The sequence below is a fragment of the Solea solea genome, chromosome 18 (genome assembly GCF_958295425.1).
Source record: "Solea solea chromosome 18, fSolSol10.1, whole genome shotgun sequence".
Lineage (NCBI taxonomy): Eukaryota > Metazoa > Chordata > Actinopteri > Pleuronectiformes > Soleidae > Solea > Solea solea.
The window spans coordinates 19,498,952-19,524,157 of NC_081151.1; the positions used below are offsets into that span (position 1 = coordinate 19,498,952).

Consider the following 25,206-nt stretch of genomic DNA (forward strand, 5'->3'; position numbering starts at 1 on the left):
TGAATGTACGCAACCGGATGTGCCCGGACTAGTGCCCGCACCGGGAGGCACTACGGTGGTGAGAGGAGTGGTGAGGATTTCTGATGACGACATCAAACTACGGAAGTGCCGATCCGCTTCGCAGAGCCCAGGAAAACAATACAACACTATTTTCTCAGCAGTGGCTGAACTGTTGTTCTGAAACTTTAGGGTTTCATAAACGAGGTAATGACGCAGATACACACACACAAACGCAGCGTTAATTGGAGCTTCCGGTCTATGTGGCCTTTAAGAAAAATCATCACTTCTTTCTTTTTTTTTCTAAATGGTCCATAATTTACCAAAATATCAATATCCAAAAACAGTAAAATCCACTATAATTTAAATATTATATCAATATTTTACCGTCTTTCATTGTTTTTACTTGTCATGTCTGTGTGCAACTATAACAATTAAATGATCGCTCTTTTAAGTATTTTTAACCGATTATTTTTTTAACCATTATCCAATCAGTGGCCGGCAGTCCGACGACGTCACGCATAGTATCAGCTCAGAGCAGGCACTAAAAAAAAAAAAAGTACCAGATACCAGGTACTATCGCTAATGGAAAAGCAAAGTAACCGTGCAGAGACGAGGCGAGTCGCGCTGGGACCATGTAGTGGAAAAGCGCCATTACTGCTGACCTCTTGTAGAGGTGGACATGAATGCCGCTGAGTCACAGCGCGGCTGGAGATCACTCGGCATCAGTAAATGCTATTTGTGGTCGGTTAAGTACGGGTCGTGTTTGGTAAGTATTGATTAAACTAGAGCACCGGTTCGGCAGCAGCACTTTGGATTTCAGTGGCTCTTCTGAGGCGCACGACTGCACTTTAGGACACTTGTGTGGCAGCGCCGGCAAACGTCACCGAACTCCATCTGTGACGGACGAGAAACTGCCTTCTCTCTAACGTTCATATAATCATTACTGACTATGGAAAAACGCTGCAGGGCAAGTGAGAACACCGAGCTTCGAACATGTGACAGTAAAACGTCACATGTCTGGTTACAGGTTCTAGACATGAATGCGTTCATTTACTAAATGATCTTACTGTTAAAAAAGAGTGAACAAACATACAAAAGTCGAAACTAGAGGAAATTTGTTCTGAATGTTTCTCTAACACAGGGGGCCTCAAACTCAAAATGACCTGGGGGCGAGTGAACTTCTAGTCTGGTCAGGAGGAGGCCAGGGGTCGCTCGAGTGAGAAAAGTCAAACAGTTTGGGGAAAAATTAACCGTTTAGTTATTAAAAATTTAAATTACGTTTTGATAAGCCATTATCATGCTGCAGTTCAAAATATTTAGGCCGATATTGCGCACCATTTCAACGTACAAGTGTTTGTTTTGATAGATTGTTCAAAGTAATTCACAAAATTAATCTGTACATAACAGAAACAGACTATTTTAATAGAAAAACTAGACACACTTTTATATATATATATGTACATATATACACATATATATATAATACACATACATACATATATACACACATATATACATGTATATATGTATGCACATATATACATACATATATACATATCTATCTATATATATATATATATATATATACACACATACATACATACATATATATATACATATATTCACACATATATATATATATACACACACACATACATATACATACATACACTTATATACATATATAAGTCAAGGACCACAGGACATCGACTGGCGGAGCTGCATGTGGTCCGCGGGCCAAGTTTGAGACCCCTGGCTAAGACATAAAGTGCATATGCATGTTTGTTAGCCACTATACTCATAAATTAAATTAATGAAAAAATGATTTATTTCTCTGATGAAGTCTATTGTGTCTGAATGTTGAATGTTTTTTTTTTTGCTTTTCTCTCACAGAAAACAAACAATCACAACTGTGCCAACTGACCTATTTCTCTTAGCTCCACAGATGACGTTGGTATAGTTTTATACGGACTATATCACATCATCTTGTCTTTGACATGCGATGAGGAGTCATTGTCTTAATCTGAAGGGGATAATTCAGTGGCTGTACATCAACTGTAAACAACAACAACAACAACAACAACAACAACAATAATAAAAAACCTCGCTGAGTGTCATCAACATACTGACCCCCACGGTGACATCACTTATTCATTACATATTGCTATAGATGCCAGTTGGCCCTCAGGCTAATTGTCGCATACAGTGATGAGGGACACCCCCCACTTTGAAGCCACCCCTCCCCCACCTCCTCCTCCCCCTCCTCCTCCTCCTCACAGCTCTACGCTCGTCTCCTGTCACTAATCCCTGATCCTTAAAGGGGAAACGCTGCTTCCTTTCGGCGACCGCGCTACGTCACAGGACGCACGAGATTTGTCCACTTCGACGCGTTTGATGGATCAAACGGATACAAGGTGGGATTAGAAAGTCCACACGAGCGCCGTCTCGTCAATAACGGAGACGCCGACGCCAGAGGAGGTTCTCCCGCTCGTGCGCCGGACTTTAAAGATTACTCGAGTCCACGCGGGTCGAGCGTAAACCTCTCGTGTCATCTCTATGTACTCGAGTGCCAACGAATCGCCGCATCCCATAATGTAATCTGGCAGGAGCGTATTATGCACAAAGCCCTCCCTTCCTCCCTCCATCCTTGTATCATTTGGCTTTTGATAGTCCCACTCACTCTGCCTCTCAAGAGATTAACGCTCTCGATCCTTTTCTTCCCGTCTTTCTTTCTTTCTCACGGACAAGAGTCAGATGGGATCAATCTTTTGAACGAGTGAGAGCAGCTGAGCGGAGACCAAGACACACACACACACACACACACACACAGAGAGAGAGAGAGAGAGGAACTCATTCCTTCTTTCCATGAAAGAAAAAACACAGAACCAATGACAGATTGCTAAAGGGTAACCAATCAGGCCAACAGCTGGCTCCAGAGAAAACATAAGACAGACAAGAGAGAGTCAGCAACTCCTGGACGAGGCTCGCCTCTCCCATTTCCCCCTCAATTTATCTACAACATACAATCTACGTTACACAATAACAACGTGAGAAAAACAGACTTTTTCAAGCAGATACAGACTGAGAGCTGTGCAGAAGAGCAACATAATTACCACTTTTTTATACAAACAAGCAGAGACAACTGAGAGTCAAGTTCCGCCTTACCCAAAATCGTCCAGGGAATACATGTCTCTGAAGCGGAGGACAGCGCCGTCCTCCCGCAAAAGGAGGGATGAAGGGAGGAATAAAGATTATGGAGGAGAGGGGGAAGTGTCAGCCTGAGAGGAGAGAGCGACGCGCATGCCGTCCAAACGCCGGAGGCCCCCCTTTTTTTTTTTTTTGGTCCCCTCACTCGTTCACATCCTCGTGGAAATGTTCAAAGAGCCCACTACAGCAAACACAGCAGTAAGTCGGAGAGAGAGCGGGAGGAGAAGCGCGAGAGAGAGAGAGGGATGACGAGTGTTGTAAGAGTGAGGGAATGCAAGAGAGAAACACTCAGAGAGAGAGAGAGAGAGAGAACATGTGACCGGTGTAGACCAGTCCCCTTGCTCTGCTGCAACGCTTTCAGTGCTGTCTTTAAACCTCCCAAGAATCATGTCCACGGGAAATTACATGGTCGCCTATACGGGGGGGGGGGAACTGTTTACAGTCAGTAAAAGTCACCGGGGTGGAGCTTTAAACCAATTTTCAATCATCAAAACCTTATACACTCAAAGACTTCTTTTAAAAAATCAGCCAAACTCCATAAACAAGTTATTTTTCTCTATTTTTAGCAACAAAGGCTTCATTCATTTCACGGTTACTCTGGGGCTTCATCAGAAAGATTTCCCACCGGTGGATCATCTGGCTTAAGACGGTTAACCCTTCTTTGCCACGGGGAGCAGAGATGTGGGGAAACAAAGAGCAATCGAGTCCACGGGAAAGATTAGGAGGCTTTGCGGGTTATAGGGCACGCCGCGGACCTGGGGTTAGAAATGGAGCCCCAGAGGTTATACACAGTGTATCATCGGCGTTACGTTTGGGCAAGCGCTCTAAGCGTTACCGTAACTAGGCGGCAGTTTGTGGTATCGGAAAGATTTCAGCAGTTTCTGAAAGCTAAGATCTCGGTGGTTATTACGGTAATATCACTGACGCCGATGCAGGAAGCAGAGAGCGGCGAATTGTATCCAAAAATACCCTGAAGACGGTCCTTTCGGTAATAAAACCACTGCTGAGGTATGTAGTTTCCATTTTTGTTGGCCTGTTTTTGCACATTGGGAGACAAAAACTCAACAAAATGTTATTGGAGAGATGTTTTATACTGTTCACATTTCAAAATTAAAACGCCACATCTCTGATTCACGTACAACTTCAGTGTTTTCATCTAAATAAAAGACTTTAAAAACTGTCAATACACTCTTTACACATGCAGTAAATAGCAAATAACTGCCAGATATTAAAAGAGTTCTGGAAAAATGCACTGCAAAAGCACTCACAGGACCTTTTTGTGGCCCTTTTATTGAATTTGGTAAGTAAAACAATAGTGAGTTGACGCTGAGTGACAGAACATAAATGTGTCAAAGTGGCGGGTGCAGCCGAGTGAAAGCTGAGAGTAAGTATGAGCGCCTCGCTGAGCTGTAAAAGCTTTTTTTTAGTTGTGGTGGGGGGGGGGGGGGGGGGTCATCTGATATGACCTGTTTGACCTCCATAAAGCCAAAGGGCGTAAAACACAGCTTAATGATCTAATCTCACATGACACAAAGCGCATGGTGTATGACGTATGTGATCTGCAAGAAAATGAGCAAACTACAGTTTGAAGTGTGTGTGAATACAAAGAAATGATGGCCTGTGGTCTTAGAGAAGGTACAGTAGTGCATTTATGGTGCACGCAGTGGAGCAGTGGTTAGCACGGTTACCTTACAGCCAACAGACCCAGGTTCACATGTTCTGCTTGAACACAGGTTACATGTTAAAAGTCTGATTTTATTCAGAGTAAGACAGTAATTTTGTTTGTTGGGCTAAAATCGAGCTTAGTCGGACTAACGTACCTGGATAGTGTAATTCATAGTCCGATTACTTCCTCTGTCTTAAGTAGAAGGAGACAACGTATACACTGCAGTACTGTTGCCGGGAATCATACAGTGGCAGCACAATTTATCTGTATACTCCGACTCGGCAAGTTGTCCGATTTCCTGTCTTAGTCAGACTATGACCTTAGCTCCATTAAACCCCTGGATTTACTTCCAAAGAATGCTCGTTCTTCTCCTGGACATGTAAGTAACTGGACTCATACGGTACATTACGCCTCCGTAACAACAGCTGATAAGGCTCATCCCCACCTAGCATCAGGTGACAGTTCAGAGGAAGGCGGAAGATACGCGCCGAAACTGGTCAACAAGGTAAAGGAAAACTTCCTGTTGTCGAAAAAATGAACCAAAAAAGCCAAGTTCAATCAGTAGACATAATGAACTTTCTCAAATTAGACCCATACAAATAGACCCTTTTTGATTCTAATGATTCAGTTACACTGAAAACAACTGCTTTACAAGTCACTGAAGTGAAGACTCCGCCCACGTTAAGGAGGGACTATTGTAATGGAAACACAACCAAACCGTGTAAAGCGAGTCAAGCCGTGGCCAGGCGAGGCGAGCTGGAACCATGTAGTGGAAAAGCAGCATTAGACTGTTTTCACTAGTGTGTGGCTAGAATATGAATGAATGTTTATTGGAGTTAACCGTCACAATCATTTATCCAACTGCAATGACTAATGTCACTCAAGTAGAGCATTTTAGACCTTTAAGTGTTCAAATCTATAATTAATCCATAATTAAACATGAAAAAAATTTAGTTTAATCATTTATTCATAACCAAATTCTACTAAAGTGACTGCAGATGCGTTGTCGTCCCTCTGGATGACAAACACTGGGCTTTGATTACTCTGGAGGAAATCCTGCCCTCACTAGTGCAGCTAGTAATTTGCAGCGAAATCCAGGCTGAACTCTTACATTATCCCTGTCAATGAAAGCCCCGGAGGATTTGGGCATGGTGTTGGGAGTCGTGGTGACGCAGGGCTCACGTGCAGCCGCGCTCTCTGATCGGCGCCAGCCTCCAGTAAAAATGCATAACTCAGCGTTTTTTTTTTAACCTTCCGCCGGCTCCACGCGCTCATTCTAATGAGTCACCACGGTGAGTGCACACCTGACGCCGTGCCGGTTCTCTTTCAAACCACTCTCCCTCTCTTCAGCAAACACATTTGAGAACATAACTAATTCATTTCCTTGACACTTAAAGCTGCAGTAACCAAGACTGTACCTTAACTTTTGGGATTGCCTCTATGTGCTGAGCTTGCCTCGTCAGAGCAGCACGGACCCACATTTTTTTCATATTATGTGACCACACAATGTCATCCTGAAATTAATAAAGTATTCCAATCTAATGATTCTGATTTAAATTCATCTGTAACCCGATTTAGGCGTCGATTTCTGTCAACAACACTGACTTCTCTTTGAACCCTCGCTCTCTGATCTGCTCTGCGACTGGTCAAAGACTCCAGTCAGGCAAAGGAGTGTCAACAGAACCTGGACAAGGAGCAGAAGTGTCATTCACTCATTCATTATGACATGCTTAAAGGTTATCATGGAATAATGTTAAATAAAAAACAAAAGACAAAAAAACAAACTCTCATACCTGCAGTCCCCATAAGACCTGTTTTAAAGGAACCCTTCGCCAATTAGCATTTAGCTTTGTATTACTAGAATAGGGGTAGTATTTTTGAAAAATTGTGCTTCTAAACCTCAGTATCCCCTGATTCGAGAAATATCTTCATTCTTTTCTTTGTTACGTGCCCACCAGTGACACTTGGTCCTGTTAGCGTAACTGTTAGCAAAGATGGTGAACACTGTTTACATTAGAAATATCTTCATTCTTTCCTTTGTTATGTGCCCACCAGTGACACTTGGTCCTGTTAGCATAACTGTTAGCAAAGATGGCGGACACTGTTTACATTAGAAATATCTTCATTCTTTTCTGTTACGTTTCCACCAGTGTCACTTGGTCCTGTTAGCATAACTGTTAGCAAAGATGGCGGACACTGTTTACATTAGAAATATCTTCATTCTTTTCCGTTACATTTCCATCAGTGTCACTTGGTCCTGTTAGCATAGCTGTTAGCAAAGATGGCGGACACTGTTTACATTAGAAATATCTTCATTCTTTTCTGTTACGTTTCCACTAGTGACACTTGGTCCTGTTAGCGCAACTGTTAGCAAAGATGGCGGACACTGTTTACATTAGAAATATCTTCATTCTTTTCTGTTACGTGTCCACCAGTGACACTTGGTCCTGTTAGCGTAACAGTTAGCAAAGATGGCGGACACTGTTTACATTAGAAATATCTTCATTCTTTTCTGTTACGTGTCCACCAGTGACACTTGGTCCTGTTAGCGTAACTCTTAGCAAAGATGGCGGACACTGTTTACGTTCTGGGAATGAGGTCCCGTTCCCTACAGGTAGGTCTAAAAAGTGCGGAATTGCTGTTGAAGTTTCAAGGCTCGGACCAAGTGTCACTGTTGGGCACGTAACAAAAAAAAGAATGAAGATATTTCTTGATTCAGGGGAAACTTAGGTTGGGAAGCACAATTTATCAAAAATACTACCTCTATTCTAGTCATACAAAACTAAGTATTCCTTTAAGTGTGATATTTGTCCCCAAAGATAGTCTGGGCCACAATCACACCCAAGAGCAACGAGTAACCAGCCAAACAAATGATACAGACGATCCGTCAGATCCATCCATCTTCTACTGCTTTATCCTGGGGGCGCTGTGCCACTCTCAGCCTGGACAGATCGCCAGTCTATCACAGGGAAACATAGAGACAAACAACCATCCACTCTCACACCTCTACAGTCAATTTAGAGTGTCCAATTGACCTAATACCATACAACATGTTTTTGGACTGTGGGAGGAAACCAGAGAAACCGGAGAAAACCCCCACACACACACACACATGCAAGACCTTGTTTTGACCAGGCAGTGAACCCAGGTCTTCTTGCTGCAAAGGAGCACAAGAGTGCTAACCACTACACCAACCGTGGCCCCCCCCCAGCAACATATCCTGACTAGAAATAACCACACTCATATCTACAGCTCACAGGGCGATGCACATACATAAATGCATGCGCGGCCTTACGTAAACGCTGCCGAAAGGAACCAGCAAAGCTGAACAAATGGGTCTCTTTGAATTCAACTGCATCGGCCGGGTCACCTTGTTGTTGTTGCTGCTGCTTTTGTGGAGACTTGAAAGTTGCCTTTGGGCTTTGAGTTAAAGAACAGTCAAGCACACGGGATGGGACGCACACGCACGCATGCAGCACAGCGGTGCTTTCATCCAACGGCACTGGAAGATATTCATTTCATGCCGAACTTGCGTGTGAAATCGGAATAGTTTGCGTGCTAGCTTCCAGCTGCACGAGGAGGACAAACAGCAGCCTTTGCTTTGTGTTTGCAACTGTCCGTGTCTCCTTCTCCCCGTCCTCGTGTTAGTGCAGAAACATCACACGAGGACGGCGTGCACACACACAGGTAGCTACAGTCAAAGCAGACAAGAGTGCACTGTATCTCAGCGGAGCTGTCAGGATAAATCTGAAGCCATGAAATGTAGCGGCGCAGACACGGAGGAGTCAAACTACAGGCAGCAGGAGCAGGAAAATGTGTCATAAATAGAGCAGAACACAGAGACTCTGCTGCTCCTGTTGGAGGAGGAGGAGGTGGAGAAGAGCTGGGCCTCAGTGCAGTCTGTCTGCATACCAGAGCGAGTAGGAAGAAGCTTAAAATACCGTCTATACGCTCAGATGCAGAACTGGGATCTAAACACGAGACACATTCTCTACATACAAACATGTGTGCGTCTGTCATGGAGTACTAGGCTTATGTAGGAGTGTGTGAGGAAGAGGAGGAGGAGGAAGGAAGGAAGGGAGGGAGGGGAGGGGAGGGCTGATAACCTGCCTGGCAACCACCAGAATAAACACCTCCTTCTCCTCCTGTGGTGGTCATAAGCACCGTCACTTATCCAGTCCCCCCCCCACACACACACACACACTCACTGCCAGCATATCTTCTTTTTTTGTGTTACCATCAGTGGTACAAATGACATGATGCTGCTGTTTCCATGACAACACGAGCCTGGATTAAATCACTGCATTCAGTACAATGGGTGGGTCCAGTGAGTGGTGATGGGGGGGGGGGGGGGGGGGGATACACGAGAAGTGACTTTAAAAATAAAGATGTGTGTGTTTCAGTGATGTGAAGCGGGGCAGGCAGAGCTGAGGCCCGGTGGGTTTGTGGGTGGATGCTCCACACACTGTCCCCCTCACACAAGGACACAGACATAACCCGTGTGTCTCATGTGTCTCCACTGCACGAGCAGATGCCGTATATTGTGAAGGGATGAATGGGTAAAATGAAGAAAGGGCCAGAGGCTGAGAGTCGGTGCGCATCTGTCATGACTGGCCGCCGCTTACCTCATTTTCCTCGCCTTTTTATTCCTCCGGAGCTGATGGTGGTGGCACCGGTGATGAGGCCGCCGGTGAGACGAAGAAGCACCAGTCCGCGTTTACCGCAGCGCACACACACACAGAGAGAGAGAGGCACAGTCCGGGATGTTTCAGTGCTAATGTTGTACACGCTGACAATGACTCGTGTTAAGCGAAAAGCCGAGCGGCGTCTCCACTCTTTGTGCTCCGTGTTCTGTGCTCCCCACTCGCGCCGCTGCGGCTCCCGAAGTCCATGTCCAGCCGGTTCGGTTGTGCTCGCTCTAACACGGTGCACGGTGGTGGTGGTGGTGGTCAGCCGCCGACTCCCTCGTGCCACTTTTCTTTCCCATCCGGAGTGTTTTGGTGAGGTGGTGGAGAGAGATTTGAGGGGATATGCTAAAGCGGCGTGCGACTGAAGAGGGAGGGAGGGAGGGAGGGGAGGGGGGAGTAGACTGGCTCAATGCTGCCCACCTGTGGTGAAGACGCTCACATGCAGCCTGCGGACGCCCACCACCAACCCCACCCACAGGTCACAGGCCTGCTTGAGGCCTGGTGCCACAGGAAGTACGGAAGAAGATTAGGGCCAAAAATGTAAAAAAATGTTTTAGCAAGAAAGTATATTAAAAAAAATAATAAAACAGCATGAATTCTAAGAAAAAAAAGTCAACATTTTGAGGAAAAAAATGTCAGAATTCGATTTTAATCTCTGAATTCTAACTTTAATATAGAATTATGGCTTTAATTATTATTTTTTTTTTTTAAGCTACTGACTAGACACTCAGTCACGTGACTATAACTGTGAGTCTTTTGTTCATTTTTACAGTTTTCAACTCATTTGTCTCTTTATTTCTCATTTCAGTATTTGTTTATTCAATTCAATGTCATCTTTTGTGCATTTGCACATATTTGTGAATTATTAAGGCACTGTTCTACTACATTATTTGACTTTCATTGTAGGTTTTTTTTTACTTTTACTTTAATATTTAAAGTAAATATGATTATTTATTATAGTTAATAATTTTTTGGGAGCTGTTTAATCATTGTTGCACTTTTGCAAAACTAGTTAAGTGCCAGGGTTAGAATAAAGTGTTATATTTTGTTACTTTTTATTCTGGCTGACACCAAGTGAGAATCAACACTTCAAGACCATTTAAGGGTAAAGCCAATGTAAGGGTAGGAACATGCCCCCCCATACACGTGACCCACGGTATAGTTCGCACACTGGAAGTAACATCTTATTGGGATTTCGATGTTTTGAAAGACGTATATTTAATTAATTTTGCAGGTGCCAGGGTAACTGAGTTAAGCTGAAACCAGAGTTTCCCTCATCTCAGGGTTAACAAAATCAGAGTTTTCACTAAACATGCTGTCTGAAACGGGCCCCTGATGTTGCATTTACTGCTTGCTTAGGGCCCCATGAAGGCTTGGGCCGGCCCTGCTCACACACAACAAGGATGCGGGAACAGCTGATCTGTTGTAATCCCATTTAACCGCATGTGTTGTGATTGCTCTTGTTTCAGACCTCAGGGATGTCTTAACTACGTATTTTTGTTTATGCTCTGAAGCCCATATGACAATTAGGTTTATTGATCTCAGTCTGATGTACTGTTTTGTAGTTTTTAAAATGGAAAAATAACTACACAAAACAGCTCTGAGTCCCACTGTGTGATGTGCTCTGCAGTTTCACCACTAGATGTCATATATAGGAAGGTTTATTGGCAGTAATTGAATATACTACCTACACATATGTTTGTGTAAGTGTAGGAGTGCTTTAAAGTTTTTTTTTTGTTGTTTTAGAAAAGGCCTTTTGTGTGTACTTTAAATATAGAAGCTTCTGTAGTTGCTTGATTTGTTAGGGAAAGGGAGAGGAGAGTGCAGGATTACTAGTCTAACCAGAGAATGATTAACAGACACTTTGACTACAGTTTCAAAGTGAAATGCACATTAATTCGACTCAGTGTGAGTTTGTGCTGTGTATGTCCTGTTTTTGCTTCTCACTTTGTTTTGTTTGTTTTATTATTGTGCAGCACAAAAATAATATAAATGACACGTGTTAGGGACTTTTACTTCAATTTAAAATAACAAGTGACAGAAAAAAAGAAAACTAAAGATATGAGACACAGTGTGGATGAGCAGTCAAATGTAAAGAGTCCAGGGATTTCCTTTTTTTTCCCCCTCCGCAGCCACGAGGGATTAACGTCGAGACAAATCACGTTACATTCACTCTGCAGACGCTCATCTGGAGTCCAATACAACACAATGGCTCATATCGGCAGTCGCACTGAAATCTACTCGACCCCCGAATTTACACATCACTCGAAAGTAAAAAAAAAGATTCATGCAGCGTGTGAGTATTTCAGACAAGGAATGTGAGACGAGAGATGGGACCCTGTGGTCCACCGCGTGCGTGTAGTTTAAGAAAAATGGCGTTTGTTTGCCACCTCAAGAGCCTTCAGTCCAACGGAGCACCTTGTTGCTCGGGGACCGATGGTGAGGACAGTTAACAGTGTAACGGTCTCATCGTTCTAACTTCATAAGCTGTTGAAAAGGCTTCATGTCAATGAAGAAAAAGATTATTAAAAATAGTTTCAAACATCTGCTTCAGGCTCTCTCTGTAGGTGAGCACGTCGAGGAATAAACAGGTGGGAAAAACACAAGGGAACTGATATTTGGCAGTGGTGGATCTGCAACGTGATTAATAAATAACAGACAAAGAGTCCTTTTTTTTAAGACCAGGAAGCACAAATATTTGTGGAAATTGTTCAAATCCTAATTTTGGATGCACAGAATGTAGCTTTTTAATCATTTTAATAACTTTCCCCTTAGAAAAGAATAAATCAAATAATGGGTATCATCACATATGACATGTAGTGTTGCTGGGATGCATTAAGATCCACCAAATTGGTGGTTTTAATACACATTTAGCGAATGCAAATGGAGTTAAATCTATGTTTTTTTTCCATTTTGTCCGATGCGTCAGTGTTAGGCTCCTGCTTCACTGCCACATTCCTGAGTTGTTAAATACAAAATAAGAGAAAGTTTAACTAAGTTCTCTCTTTCCCGCGCACAGTTTTTGCCCCGATGCTCTTTGATCTTCAGCTCGATGATATTCCGTCTTGGAAGAATACTTCGTTAGTCTGTTATCCGCAGCAGGAGGAGTGCACGACATACTGCAACAACAGTGAAAGCGAGGTTGTACTAACAAAGTCAGGGAGTCACAGCCTTTGGTTCTGTTTCGTGGGGTTTGATCCGCGTCGTTGGCGACTCTTGGGCTACAGTGCATGAGAGATAAACAACTTCTTTGTTTTTTTTTTATATGTAGTGTAAATAAAGAAAAAAAAAAGATGAAATATTACACCTCTACAAACCACTTTGTCTGATTTGGGATGTGAGAGCAGATCGGGAAGATCCACCTCAGGACAACGAGTTCCTCTTCTCTCAGTTCAGTCAAGACCCCCTTCATCTGAGTTAGTCTACGTTTGGTTTGGTTTGGGTTCAGTTAAGTGCAGTTCAGTTTCATTTCAGCTGACGTGTCTCTGCGTCCTCCTCGCTCACACTATCCTCCACTGCATCACGCTCATGTCCTTCCCTCCTGTGGACACCAGGTAGCTGTCGTCGTGCAGGAAGGTGACGTTGGTCACGTGACTGCTGTGACCACTGTAGACATGGCTCGGAGCCTGGGAACGAAAAAAAAACACTTAAAACACACAGAGAGAGAACCGGGATTTGGACCAGTGATCTTCTTGCTGTGAGGCAAAAGAGTGAGCCACTGCACCGCCAAGTGACCCCAATTTAAGTGCTTTGAGATGAACTGCTGATCTACTTTGATTATCACGCCTTGTTGGAGGAGAATGATCTTGACTGGTTCAAAAATGACCGAAAAGCAACATGAACTCACCATTTTAGGATTGATTTTAAATTGTTATTAATGGGTTTTAACGCTCTTAAAGGTCTTAACAAACTCTGATGTCTAATAACAGGCTGCTTTTGGATTTTAGCCTTTTCTGTAGCTGCCCCTAATAAAGGACTATCTTAAAATCCACCATTGAACATTTTAAATCACTCTTAAACACCCACCTCTTCTCCTTGGCCGTCACTTCAGGATAAAAATAGTCAAATTACCTTTCTACTATTTTATTATGTCACTATTTTTTATTAATTTGAAGTTTTAAACCTTTTTTCCAACCTTGGAACCTGTTTTTTAAAGTTGACTTGACTCTGAATACACAGCACGTTGTATCTAGTTCTTACAGAAGACATAATATTGCACAGCACATCTCACCCTGAACTGAGAACACGGGTACGAGAACAGGTGGACCTTCCCAAAGTCGTCTCCAGTCACCAGGAGGCTCTTGTCACAGGAGCGACAGGCAGCGTTGATGTCGGTGCCGTCTGAGCCGTCGGGCCACAAGCCTGAGGAGGAGGAGGAGGCGGAGCGTCCGGGTTAGTTGATTTAAACATTAAAACACGTGGGGAGAAGAGGGAGGAGGAGGAGGAAGACGCCTTTGCTTACCAAACACATGGAAACCCAGAGTGCAGGTATACGTGGCCCACTCTATATCTCTGGTGGCTTCCACGCTCACTACCTGTTTGCACACTGACGGGATCCCTGTGGACAAAGTTAATCAGCTTATCAACATCAGCGCGTTTCATAGTAGTGTCACTGAAAAATCCACAGTCAATGGATAATTAATAATTCATTATTTTAACCAGAAAAGGGCCAGAAAGATGTCCTGTGAGTAAATAGTAACTTGTGTGAGTAACTTGTGTTAAAATAGTGTTTTAAAGAAAAACAAAAGTTCTATTTAGGAAAAAACACTGTATTTTGCATGTTAAATTTGGAATTTGAACATTATAAAACATATTTAAAATAACATTTGTTTGAGTCTCAATGTCCAAAAACAGGCCAAAAAAATGGGAACTATGTACAGGCGCTGATTCTCCGACTTCCTGCAACAGCCCGAGTGAAATTACCGTAATAACCAATGCAAAAGGTGCTTTAAATGCGTTACGCTCTGTGTTAAAGTTTTAATTTTCTTGTTATACAAACACATCGACATGAACAGGCTGTGACAGTGGGTCATACGTACAGTACAGGATCTCGTAGTCTCCTGAATTTGACACCAGATACTGGGAATCTACCGACCAGTCCAGGTGCGTGATGAAACTCGAGTGACCCTGTGATTGAACACAATAGGAACACGATTCAATGATTCAGCTCATTGTCATATACCATTTTAAAGCCTTTCTATTAACACACATCAAGGACAAAGTGAGCAGCACCATATAAAGAGCTGAGGAGGGAACTCAATATACCGTCTATTTCGGGGGGCGGGGGACTAAAAATAAAGAAGCTGTGAATGTAGAGGGGGGAAATAAATTGCAGGTGCTCACCGAGCACTTCCCCACTCGACTGTACTTCCTCCCGTTTTCCGTCGCCGCGTAGATATAGATGTAGTTGTCGTGGGAGCCGATGGCCAGGAAGTTACCGTCTAAACGAAAGGCAGGAAGGTTATTGGTAAACAAACGAAAACTAACATAAATGGCAAAAAAGAGAAGCTTTATTTTTGTTCTTCTGAGAATTATCACTCTCATTCTTTCAATATTATTGCGTGTTAATTATCACTGGAGTGAAATGTGTTGAGGCACCGTACCTGGGCTGTAGCACATGGCAGACAGCTGCTCGTTCCCGTCTGTGTGCATCGTCACTAAATCCTTGGAGTCTGTGTCCAGCACCAGCCACCTGCACAGTCATTTAATAACATTATAAATGTGCTTATTGGCTGAAGCAGCCCCTGCAGAGCTATAATTCTTTTTAGCAATTGAAAAGCCACTGAGTGCTTTTCTAGATGACGGGGACCTGTACCTGCCAGTCTGGGTTCCTATGGCAACCACGGCTCCGGTTGGATGGAAGCCTGCTGATTGGGCAGCATCCTGTCAGAACCACAAAAAAAGTACGGAAAATTGATGTTTAATGGCAATAACATTAGAAAAAAAAAATCACATGGAAAGTTGCTAAAAAGTCCCAAGATCATATAAGCATCCAATCCACTAGCACAAGGGTCTGCAACCTGCGGTTCTGGAGCCACATGTGGTTCTTCAGCGGGCTACTTTTAATTTCATTATTTTGGCACAAACAATGGAAGGTCTACATAATTCTGTGTTTTATTTTTTCTCCACTTTATTATAAGAGGTTGGGTATAAACAGCAATGAAATGCCAACAGTTTTCTTTTTGTAGTTCTTAAATTACATAAATACAAATTACTGTTCTTTTATATATATATATATAGTGTATCTGTTTAGAAACATTATTTTGTGGGTCAAATACTTATTTGGGTGGAGAGGGGGGCGACAAAAGCGGGTCTTTTCATCCTAAAGGTTGCAGACCCCTGCACTAGCAGTGGCATTTATATTTGTACTTCCCATTACTGACCCCCAGGGGGCAGCGTTGCCTAACAATGTACCTCCAAGTTCTTGGTCCAGATGTGCTGATGGGTGCTCGAGTGCCACAGGCTGACCTGCCTGTCGTGTCCGCAGGTGAGGAACTGAGGCTTGCAGGGATGAACTGCCAGACCCCACAGCTCGTCAGTGTGACCCTGGACAGAGGAGGAGAGATGTTTATTTCAATATTTAATATCCTTCCTCTGCTGCATCATCATCATCACAAACTATAAAATGTCTGCTTTACCAGTTTGCTTTGTCCAGTGTTATTAGAAACAGTAAATAACCTTAAGTAACATCGTAGCAGAGATGTAAAGAGGAACGTAGTCAGATAACATAACTGGTAATTGATTAAAAGGTTATTTAATTCCCTCCATCCATTCATTTTCTACTGCTTTATCCTCCACATCAGAGACATAGAGACAAACCACCATCCACTCACATCTACAGTCCATTCAGAGTGTCCAATTTGCCTAATCCACAAATCTGCAAACGCGCAGAAAGTTATTTTATTTAAAAGTAAGTTTGATTAGAAAACATAAATCCACACAAAAAGGCCAATCCGGGATTTGGACCGATGACCTTCTTGCTGTGAGGTAAAAGTGCGAGCCACGATGCCGCCATGTGTCCCAATTTACGTGACTATGAAAGGTAAAATGGTTGTTGGTGGCAGACAGTCTGATATTTTTAGTAGATTAATAAATTATAAATTGTTTTTATAATGAGAGCTGAAACGATTAATCGATTATCAAGTAACCGACAACTATTTCGATAATCGATTAATCAGTTTGAAGCTTTTTTCATGATTAAAACAAGATTTCCGATTGTTTCAGCTTCTTCAATGAGAGTATTTTTAAGAAAATCATTAAAAGTGAATCATTTTGTTTTGTCGACAAAACGAGACATTTGAGAACATCGTCATTTCCAGGTTTGACGAACACCGATTTAAGGTTTTCTGATATTTTATGGACCAAACGATTAATCATGAAAATAATCGTTCGTTGCAGCTCTATTAATAATACAGAGAAAATTTTAGCACGCTGTTATCTGACTGTTGGACCGACCTGTGTAATGGGCATGAATTCTCCGTCCAGGTTTCCTTGCAAGACAAAGTTCTTGGTGGTTCCGATGAGCATCGTCTCCCCTCGGCCCTCTGCAATGGTCCTGATGGGGCCAAACAACTCGGGTACCTGTGTGAAAAATATGATATTAAATAAGACATGAATGAACCACACTTCACATCGCTGACCACAAATCTCACTGAGAGTGCAAACCCGTGTGACCCTCTGTAATATTTACGATACAATGTGCTGCCTCAGACAGGACTGTAATCTCCGGCTAATATTAGAGACCAAGCTCTACTTTAACCCTTAGAACACAGAGTGTTTAGCCTGCTTTGTACCATTACCATGTTGAAACGAATACACAGAGGCGCTAAGAACGTGCAATATAGAGTCGTCATTTGATGAAAAAGTGCAAAAGAGTGCTCAAAATGTTTTAAATTGGATTGAATTTGGGAAATTTGGAAATACGTCCCAGTGCAAAGTTCGCTTGGCTTGTTTTTATGAACAAAAATCGAATAAAAAATTGTCTAATTAGGTGACTTTTGCACAATTATCGCTGCTTTATAGCACTACTAAAAATGCGATATAAAGAATCAACACTTTGACTCAACAGCACATAAGAAGAAGGAAAAAACACATTAAAAAAAGCAGTTTAATATGCAGCTTTACATTTGAATTGAATTGCCTGTTTTTTGTTTTGAGGCTAACACCATGCTAACAATGATTCCATGCACACAGATGCCGCTGATCCCCTTCAGCAACTCCTTGACTACAAATACACCAAAAATGTGACGACGATTAAGTAGCTTCTCCCTTTTCAAAGGACTACAACAATGGCTGCACCGTGGGTGGATTTACGATGACATTTAATGACTGTGTTTTCGTCTAGTCCGGCATTCCAAAATGAGCCCAAGAAAGATTAAAAGCCATTTATAAACATTAATTTTTCCACTTAAATCCACATTTAGGTCTTGTTTTGTGAGTATTAGGATCTTAACTTTGAGCAATAGTTAAAAAAAAACACACATTTGTTTTGTTTTTAGTATGTTTTTATAGCGGATGAATACAATGGTAGTTTTTTCTCAATCGGGCTTAAACAGTTCAAACAAGTGCGATTTGTACAGTACAATAAAGTTATCATTATTTTTCATTTTATTTAACATTTGTAACTTTGAAGTCTTTCCCTCACCTCCACTGTCTGTATCTGTTGGTAGCCGCCGTCCCAGGAAACGAGCCTGCGGTCTTTCCCCCCGGACAGCAGCGTGCCGTTCCTCAGCATGCACAGAGCAAAGATGCTGCCCTCATGAGCTCCTTGGATGACGTGGCTGATGCGATTAGTGCCTGCGTGACAGGGATGGAAAGGAGATGGATTCAGCTGGACACAAAGGTCAGCGACTTGAAGATGACAAGATTAAAAAAAAAAAAAGGAATGGGTCAGGACAGTTACAGCAGGTGCAGTCCCGAGTCTTTGAATTCACGACAGTCCCATTTTTCCCAGTATTTCTCTCCTTTCTCCTTTTATACAATTATACCATGGTATTACTGTAAAATTATCAGATTATTGCCACATCATTATTAAAAAATCATATATAATCATATCATACATCATAAAATATCATAGATTGTCATGATATATGATTGCTATATCACCACCATGTTGTTACTGCACTATAAAGTTGACCAAAAACATATTTTTCAACAATTAAAAGACCTTGTACACTCTGTTTTCTCTGTTACAGATACAGCATCAGTGACTTCATGTGTGTACAGTGTGTACAGTGTGTACCTTTTCCCCACACCACAATGTTCCCACTGGAGTCTCCAGTTATAGCATCTCCACTTTCCGCAAAGGTCACGCACAGCACAAACTTGGGCTTCTCCTGTTTCTGTAAGAGCAGAACATACACGTTTATATACATATACATATGTATATATATATATATATACATATTTATGTAGACACATATATATGTTGACTGGAAATCTTATATTATATTAAGTTATTGCTTTATGACCGACCTCGAACAGCCCCTGCTTTTTGACCAGACTGCCTTTGTCCAGGCTCCAGAAACAGAGATGTGACTTCCCGCAGGTGACGATGACGTTACTGTCTGTCGGGTGAAACTCTGCAGCGAACACCGACTCGTTGGAGCACTTGAACCAATAAAAAACACATTAAAAAAGAAATTAGTTCAGCTGACAAAGAGAAACAGGTTAAAATAGACTTTAGTCAAGTCAACTTTATTTCTAGAGCACATTTAAAAAAAACAACCAGAGTTAAAGGCACAGCAACATAAAAGGTATAAAACATAAAATCAATAGAAATAGAAGTAAAAAAGCTCCAGAAAACACCCGATCGCCCCGGTTTTTATTCGGAATTTTGGCTGTTATTAGAGCTCAGATCTCAGGATGGCGTGTGAAGGAGAAGAAGTTCCGCAATGTAAGATGGTGCCAAACCATTAAGAACTTTAAAAACCTTCTGTATGTTTCGTATCTGTACATGTTTATCGTGATACAAATTAGATGTTTCATGGCTCTACTGCAGCTTATACGTCGTCTCCTTCTACTTCAGGGTCAAAGAATGAGGAGGAGATTTTGGTGCATGTGCACAACGCCAAGTCCGACTCCAGTCCGACTAAGCGTATACATACAGGAGTAATCAGACTATGAATCGCATTATCAAGGTACGTTAGTCCGACTAAGACAAGCTCGAACAAACACGACATTAAGAACACCAAATTACTGTCTTGGTTTGACTAAAATCTGACAATTAAACACATGTAAACACACATGCAATCGCACCTTGACCTCGGCTTGTCGGTCCTCTCGCTGCCAGTCCCAAACAGAGAGTACGTGATCGTTGGAGTCGTCGACCACACACAGCGTGTTTCCTCCATTCTAACGCACAACAAAAACAACACAGAATGCTCAACCATAACGAGGGTCAAGGACCTGAGACACTGTGTCAAAATCAGCTTTAAATTCTCCTTACCGACTTGGAGAAAGACAGGCAGATCAGGCCTCGGTCAAAGAAGCCAGAGCCCAGAATATGGAGGGTGTTGAGGCTGACTGAGTCCCACACACGGACATGAGGAGCCAGATGCTGGAAACATATACACACAGCACCAGCACAGATGCAGCATCAGTATGATTTATAAGTCAGTGTTTCTCTTCATCACTCTGTTTGTTTAGCAGAACTGTCTGAACTATGACTACAGTAATAACTCACGCGCCGCAAACTGATGAAGTGAGAAAACGTCTGAGAGACTTCACTTACTTTCCCATCTGAAGAGGTGCCCGCCACCTGCCCGGTTGCTATGGTGATCTTGTCAGGGTGGACGGCCAGGCTAATGAAGAGAAGGTCATGAAAGCATTAAAAAAAGCCCTTTTTAAAACATGAAAAAAAGGGAGCATTTGAATAAAGATGAGCCGTGTGTTTGTAGCACATAAAAGGCAGCGCTGGGTGAAAATGATATCCACTGAAGCTGGAGAAGAACCACTTTGAGATAAAATCATCGTCTTCTACATCACGGTGGTGTCGCTACACTCGTAGAATGTGTGAAGCCGTAACACTTTGTCTTCAGACGAGACGCAATCTGCCGTTGGTCTGATCTGGAATGTGCTGATTACTCACTTGAACTTTCGCTAACCTCAGAGTGTAAACACACAAGTGAGCGCTCTTTACAGTTACTCTGCTGGAGCAACACTGAGCAGATGAAGCTTTCTCATCGGGCTTCTTGTGTGCAAGGTTATTATAGTTAACGAATAATGAAAAACCTCTTTGTTAACTGAAATAAAAAATAAAAACAATCACTTACTGAAACTGAAACTGAATTGTGTGTTTTTAAAACTAAACTAAAACCAACTCAAAAAGTAAAAACTGAATAAAAACTAAAACTACTGAAATATCCATAACTAGTATAACCATGCTTGCATGTGTGTATAGTTATTGAATACAAGGAAATCTGTGAATAACCTGGGGATTTGTAGAAATCTCCCCATCAGTACTGTATGTACATCAAAGCAGCTCTTGAGCGCGCGTCTCACCATTTGATGTCGTCCGTGTGTCCAGTGTAGTGTCTCTGCAGCTGCTCGTCCACATTGAACAGGACGACCACCGAGGCGATGAAATACACAGTTTCTCCCGTGGGCAGCAGGTAAAGGTTGGAGCGACAGTCTCGACCTCGGTAACCGTAGCTGGAGATTAACAAGGGTCAAGGAAGCTGGAACAGTCGGTGATAGAGAATGAATCAACAGCTACTGTATTTTGATAAACAATTGAATGTTATAAATGCAATATTAGTGGCTATAGATAGATAGATAGATAGATAGATAGATAGGCGGGCAGGTAGGTAGGTAGGTAGGTAGGTATAAGTAGCTAGCTGGGTGGGTAGGTAGGTAGAAAGGGAGGTAGATAGATAGGTGGGCAGGTAGGTAGGTAATTAGAAAGGCAAGTAGGTAGTTAGTTGGATAGGTATACGTAGGTAGCTGGGTGGGTGGGTAGGTAGGTATAAGTAGGTAGGTAGGTTGTAGGGTAGGTAGTTAGATAGGTATAAGTAGGTAGGTAGCTGGGTAGGTAGGTAGATAGATAGGTGGGTAGGTAGGTAGATAGATAGATAGGTGGGTAGGCAGGTGGGTAGGTAGTTAGATAGGAAGGTATACGTATGGTATAAGTAGGTCGTAAGATAGGTCTGCAGATAGAAAGGTATAAGTAGGTAGGTAGCTGGGTAGGTAGGTAGATAGATAGGAAGGTAGGCAGGTATAAGTAGATAGGTAGTTAGATAGGTAGACAGATAGGTAGGCATGTAGGTAGCTGGGTAGGTAGGTATAAATAGATAGATAGGTAGGCAGGTAGGTAGGTAAAGGTAGCTAGGTAGGCACAGCAGCAGTGTATTTTGACCCATATTTATCTCTCTACCCTTGAAAATCCTTTCAATAATCCCCATTCAACTTACAAAGTAAATGTGACCTTACAATTCTATTTCTCTCTGTGTGTATACTTTCCACCTCAGATTTGTATCATTTCTTTGTTATTTCCAGCTTTTTTTCCTTCTGAGTTAACAAACACAAGATTCACCGAGTCTCTATGCAGGTTTTCACAGCTGCTGTTTTTGCAGCGATGTCACATTTATATATTTGATCTATTTGTTCAAGCTTTAAAAAAACAACAAGATACTACGGTCACATTATAATGAGTCATTTCTGTAGGTTCTTTTTAAATAATAGATTCATTATGTATCATAAATGTTTTTTTATTGTAATTTAAGACAATAAATTGTCACCTGAGTTTGAGACCCCCATGCTTTATAGGCAAAAAAACCAAAACAAAAATACAGGAAAAAGGATACACCCAGTCCAGCTTGAGTTTGTTGCCGGGCAGCTCGGCTCTGGCCTCCAGGCAGTAGCCTTCCACTTGGTCTTTGGGCATGAACATGGTGACGGGACGACCCTTCAAATACATTTTCACATAACCTTCCTCTGGAAAAGGCAAAACAAAAGGATCAGTGAATTGATTTAACATGTGGAAGAATACACACACAGTAACACCGTTATACAATGTGGGAATAATGGTGACTATGACAATGTGTGATAGGATGAGAAGAAACGACATGATGTCATGTGATGTGACAAAAACTCAAAATAAACACACAAACAATGACAGAATTTGCTTTTTAACGGACTTTATTAGTCACTTCAAACACATCGTGATGACAACAAAGACTCACTTTGTTAAAAACTCAAATTCAACGTCACAGCAAAGGTGAACCAACATAAAATGCACACACAAGCAGAGCAGTGGAAATGTTATGAAAATAAAAACAGATCCAAGCTTAGAAAAATAGGAGATAATGAAAATCTCTCATATAGTTCAAACATGCTAATACTGCAAAACAAACCATGCAGAAGACATGATGTGAATCAAAACAAATTGAACCATTTCTCTTTTTTTTCCAAAGCTCATTAAAAGAGGACGACGCTACAAAACCTCTGATCTCTGTGAAAGTGTGAAAAACACTGCTTATAATGGTGCAGACTCTCCACACTGATATTCTCTCTACACCTGACTCAGCACATTATATTTCGCTCATTTAACATCATCTAGTAACAGATCTGGAAGTACTGGCTGGGAGATTTAATGGGGCTGCGGTAGCTGGGCGTGTCGAGAGGAGAATACGATGATAAACTCCCCGACTTCCTCAGCTGGAGGCTTAAACCCGGGGTCTTTCTGACCGGTGGTACCCTGGCGGTGCCACCCGTTCTGACCACGCCAGCCTTACTGCTGTCTGGCGTTTGTTTGGGTCTGATGGCGGTTACAGCCACAGCTGCGCGGCCGCCGTCGCTGTTTCCCGTCTGACCGGCGGGGCGGCCGAGGTGAACCTGTACTGTGACTACGACGCAGGTGGAGAAAAGAGCAGACGTTGGAGAGGGAGTGGTGAGGGTGGTCAGGGCCGGTGAGGGGTCAAGAAATGGAATATATTAGACGGATGCTTTATTTTCTGTCATATTTAGATAAATAAAATCATGAATGTGGCAGGGACAACCAGTCAAAGGGAAACTAGAGGGCAGGGGATATTATTATTAATAATGTTTCTTATCATCATCATACAGAGGGCTCACTGGGATCTAATAATAGAGGAGGTGTTTAAAGTAATTTGCTGTGAAATTGATTAATGGGCAATAATAATGAATTACATTTACTCGCGTTACTGTAATTGAGTTTTTTTTGTGTGTACTTAAAATGAAATTGGGAAAAAAGAAGTAATTACTTTTACTTAAGTAGTTTTTTTAATGTTTTGAATCACATCGGTTACTGAGTAACAGCTCCCAGCACAAATTGGTGAGACGAACCTATTGTTATCCTTCACATTACCATTATTATTCTGTGTCATTGCGGCCATTTTTGAGAGGGCTACAGTGCATTAAAACTCTTGAAACTTTGCACCGAGGTCAGGTCTGGTGAGAATGCGACATTGGCAAAGTGCTGGGACCTGTGCGTTGCACCAGGGCCCTATAGCGCCCCCCTACGGTGAAACGTGGATGTAGCAAGCCAAGATTAAGTTGCACCGAATTTCACAAAACTTGGTGAGAACTTGTAATGGCCCAAGACGAACAAAAAAGTACATTGGGACCACGGCCTCAACTCAACAGGAAGTCGGCCATTTTGAATGTGCCGTCCATATTGGCGATTTGCACGCTTCGTAAATGAACAAACTCGTTTGAGTGCATTTATCGTACCTGTATTATGGGTTGTATGGACTGTGGACCGCCATCCTGACCTTCCCTGACCTCAGAACTGATTTACTTTTAAAAAGTGATGCATTTCTGCAATTTATCTTTGTGTGTGTTCTTGTAATGTTTTTAATCAGTTGTGTACAGGGGACTGACTGGCCATTTGTGATATTTGTGTAGTGTTCAATCTTGTGGAAAAACTTAAAAAAATAAAGCAGCATACCAATGGCTAAAAATAGCTGGTTAAAGAGTTGATTATTCTAAACGATCCTTTATCACGACTAAGTAAACAGCAAAATTGCCAAGTATTTATTTAGCAGCTCGGTGAACACTTTGTTGAAGGGACCGCACACAAATACACAACGCTTGCGGCAGCGTGAGAAAACTACAAACAATCAAATTAAACAGACCCTCCCCCCAAAAAGAAGGATTGAATGTGTTTGTAATGCAAATGTTTGTTTTCAGGGGCAGGAAGAGTAATAAAGAGCAGTGGCAAAGGTACTTGATCTGTGCTGCAGTGAGGAGTCTTAGGTGCGTGTAGGCAAAAGTGAGGCTGTGAGCAAAAAGACACACGCGTGTGGTGAAGCAGCAGCTTCAAGTTTCACTGCAAAAACACTGCAATCAGCGTTCAGTGGAGGTTAGGGTGCCGTTTGTGTGTGTGTTAGTGGATTCAGTCTTAAAACAATTATAAAGGGAGGATAACGCACACACACTTTGTCTGCCCCCATCTGAACAGCTCTCTGATCTTTGGAAAACCACACAAGTGGTAAAAATATTAAAAAAAAAAATAAATAACAAACAAAAAAATTAACACAGAGAGCTGTGGAGCCCGGGGGAGCAGGGGGCATTAGAGGAGTGGTGGTTGGGGTGTGGTGGTGGTGTTGGTGGTGCTGGGGACAACCTACCTTTGCAGTGGGTCACACGTCGCATCCCTTGTGAAGGTCACAGAGAGAGACATAC

The 25,206-nt window shown here is 42.3% G+C and overlaps 2 protein-coding genes across 9 annotated transcripts in view; both read right to left on the reverse strand.

Moving 5' to 3' along the window:
* The window catches only part of evla (Enah/Vasp-like a), a 39,048-nt gene extending 29,111 nt beyond the window's left edge, over window positions 1-9,937 (reverse strand). The window contains exon 1 of one of the 2 annotated variants that reach the window (XM_058615073.1): window positions 9,499-9,937. In XM_058615073.1, the coding sequence (XP_058471056.1) occupies window positions 9,499-9,503 (5 nt within the window). In that variant the 5' untranslated portion in view covers window positions 9,504-9,937. Of the gene's footprint in view, window positions 1-3,165; window positions 3,480-9,498 lie in introns of those variants that run through there. The other variant, XM_058615072.1, reaches the window with a different exon arrangement.
* Window positions 9,938-11,554: 1,617 nt separating this feature from the next.
* The window catches only part of eml1 (EMAP like 1), a 42,796-nt gene continuing 29,144 nt past the window's right edge, over window positions 11,555-25,206 (reverse strand). For 4 of the 7 annotated variants that reach the window (XM_058615112.1, XM_058615108.1, XM_058615106.1 and 1 more), the window contains 18 exons: window positions 25,152-25,178; window positions 22,365-22,494; window positions 21,064-21,213; window positions 20,294-20,363; window positions 20,009-20,119; window positions 19,819-19,914; window positions 19,036-19,170; window positions 18,803-18,902; window positions 18,206-18,357; window positions 17,017-17,142; window positions 15,976-16,107; window positions 15,377-15,444; window positions 15,165-15,253; window positions 14,905-15,002; window positions 14,601-14,688; window positions 14,024-14,119; window positions 13,793-13,923; window positions 11,555-13,187 (listed from right to left, as the gene is read on the reverse strand). In XM_058615112.1, the coding sequence (XP_058471095.1) occupies window positions 13,062-13,187; window positions 13,793-13,923; window positions 14,024-14,119; window positions 14,601-14,688; window positions 14,905-15,002; window positions 15,165-15,253; window positions 15,377-15,444; window positions 15,976-16,107; window positions 17,017-17,142; window positions 18,206-18,357; window positions 18,803-18,902; window positions 19,036-19,170; window positions 19,819-19,914; window positions 20,009-20,119; window positions 20,294-20,363; window positions 21,064-21,213; window positions 22,365-22,494; window positions 25,152-25,178 (1,925 nt within the window). In that variant the 3' untranslated portion in view covers window positions 11,555-13,061. The remainder of the gene's footprint in view (window positions 13,188-13,792; window positions 13,924-14,023; window positions 14,120-14,600; window positions 14,689-14,904; window positions 15,003-15,164; window positions 15,254-15,376; window positions 15,445-15,975; window positions 16,108-17,016; window positions 17,143-18,205; window positions 18,358-18,802; window positions 18,903-19,035; window positions 19,171-19,818; window positions 19,915-20,008; window positions 20,120-20,293; window positions 20,364-21,063; window positions 21,214-22,364; window positions 22,495-25,151; window positions 25,179-25,206) is intronic. The other 3 variants (XM_058615110.1, XM_058615109.1, XM_058615113.1) reach the window with 1 other exon arrangement.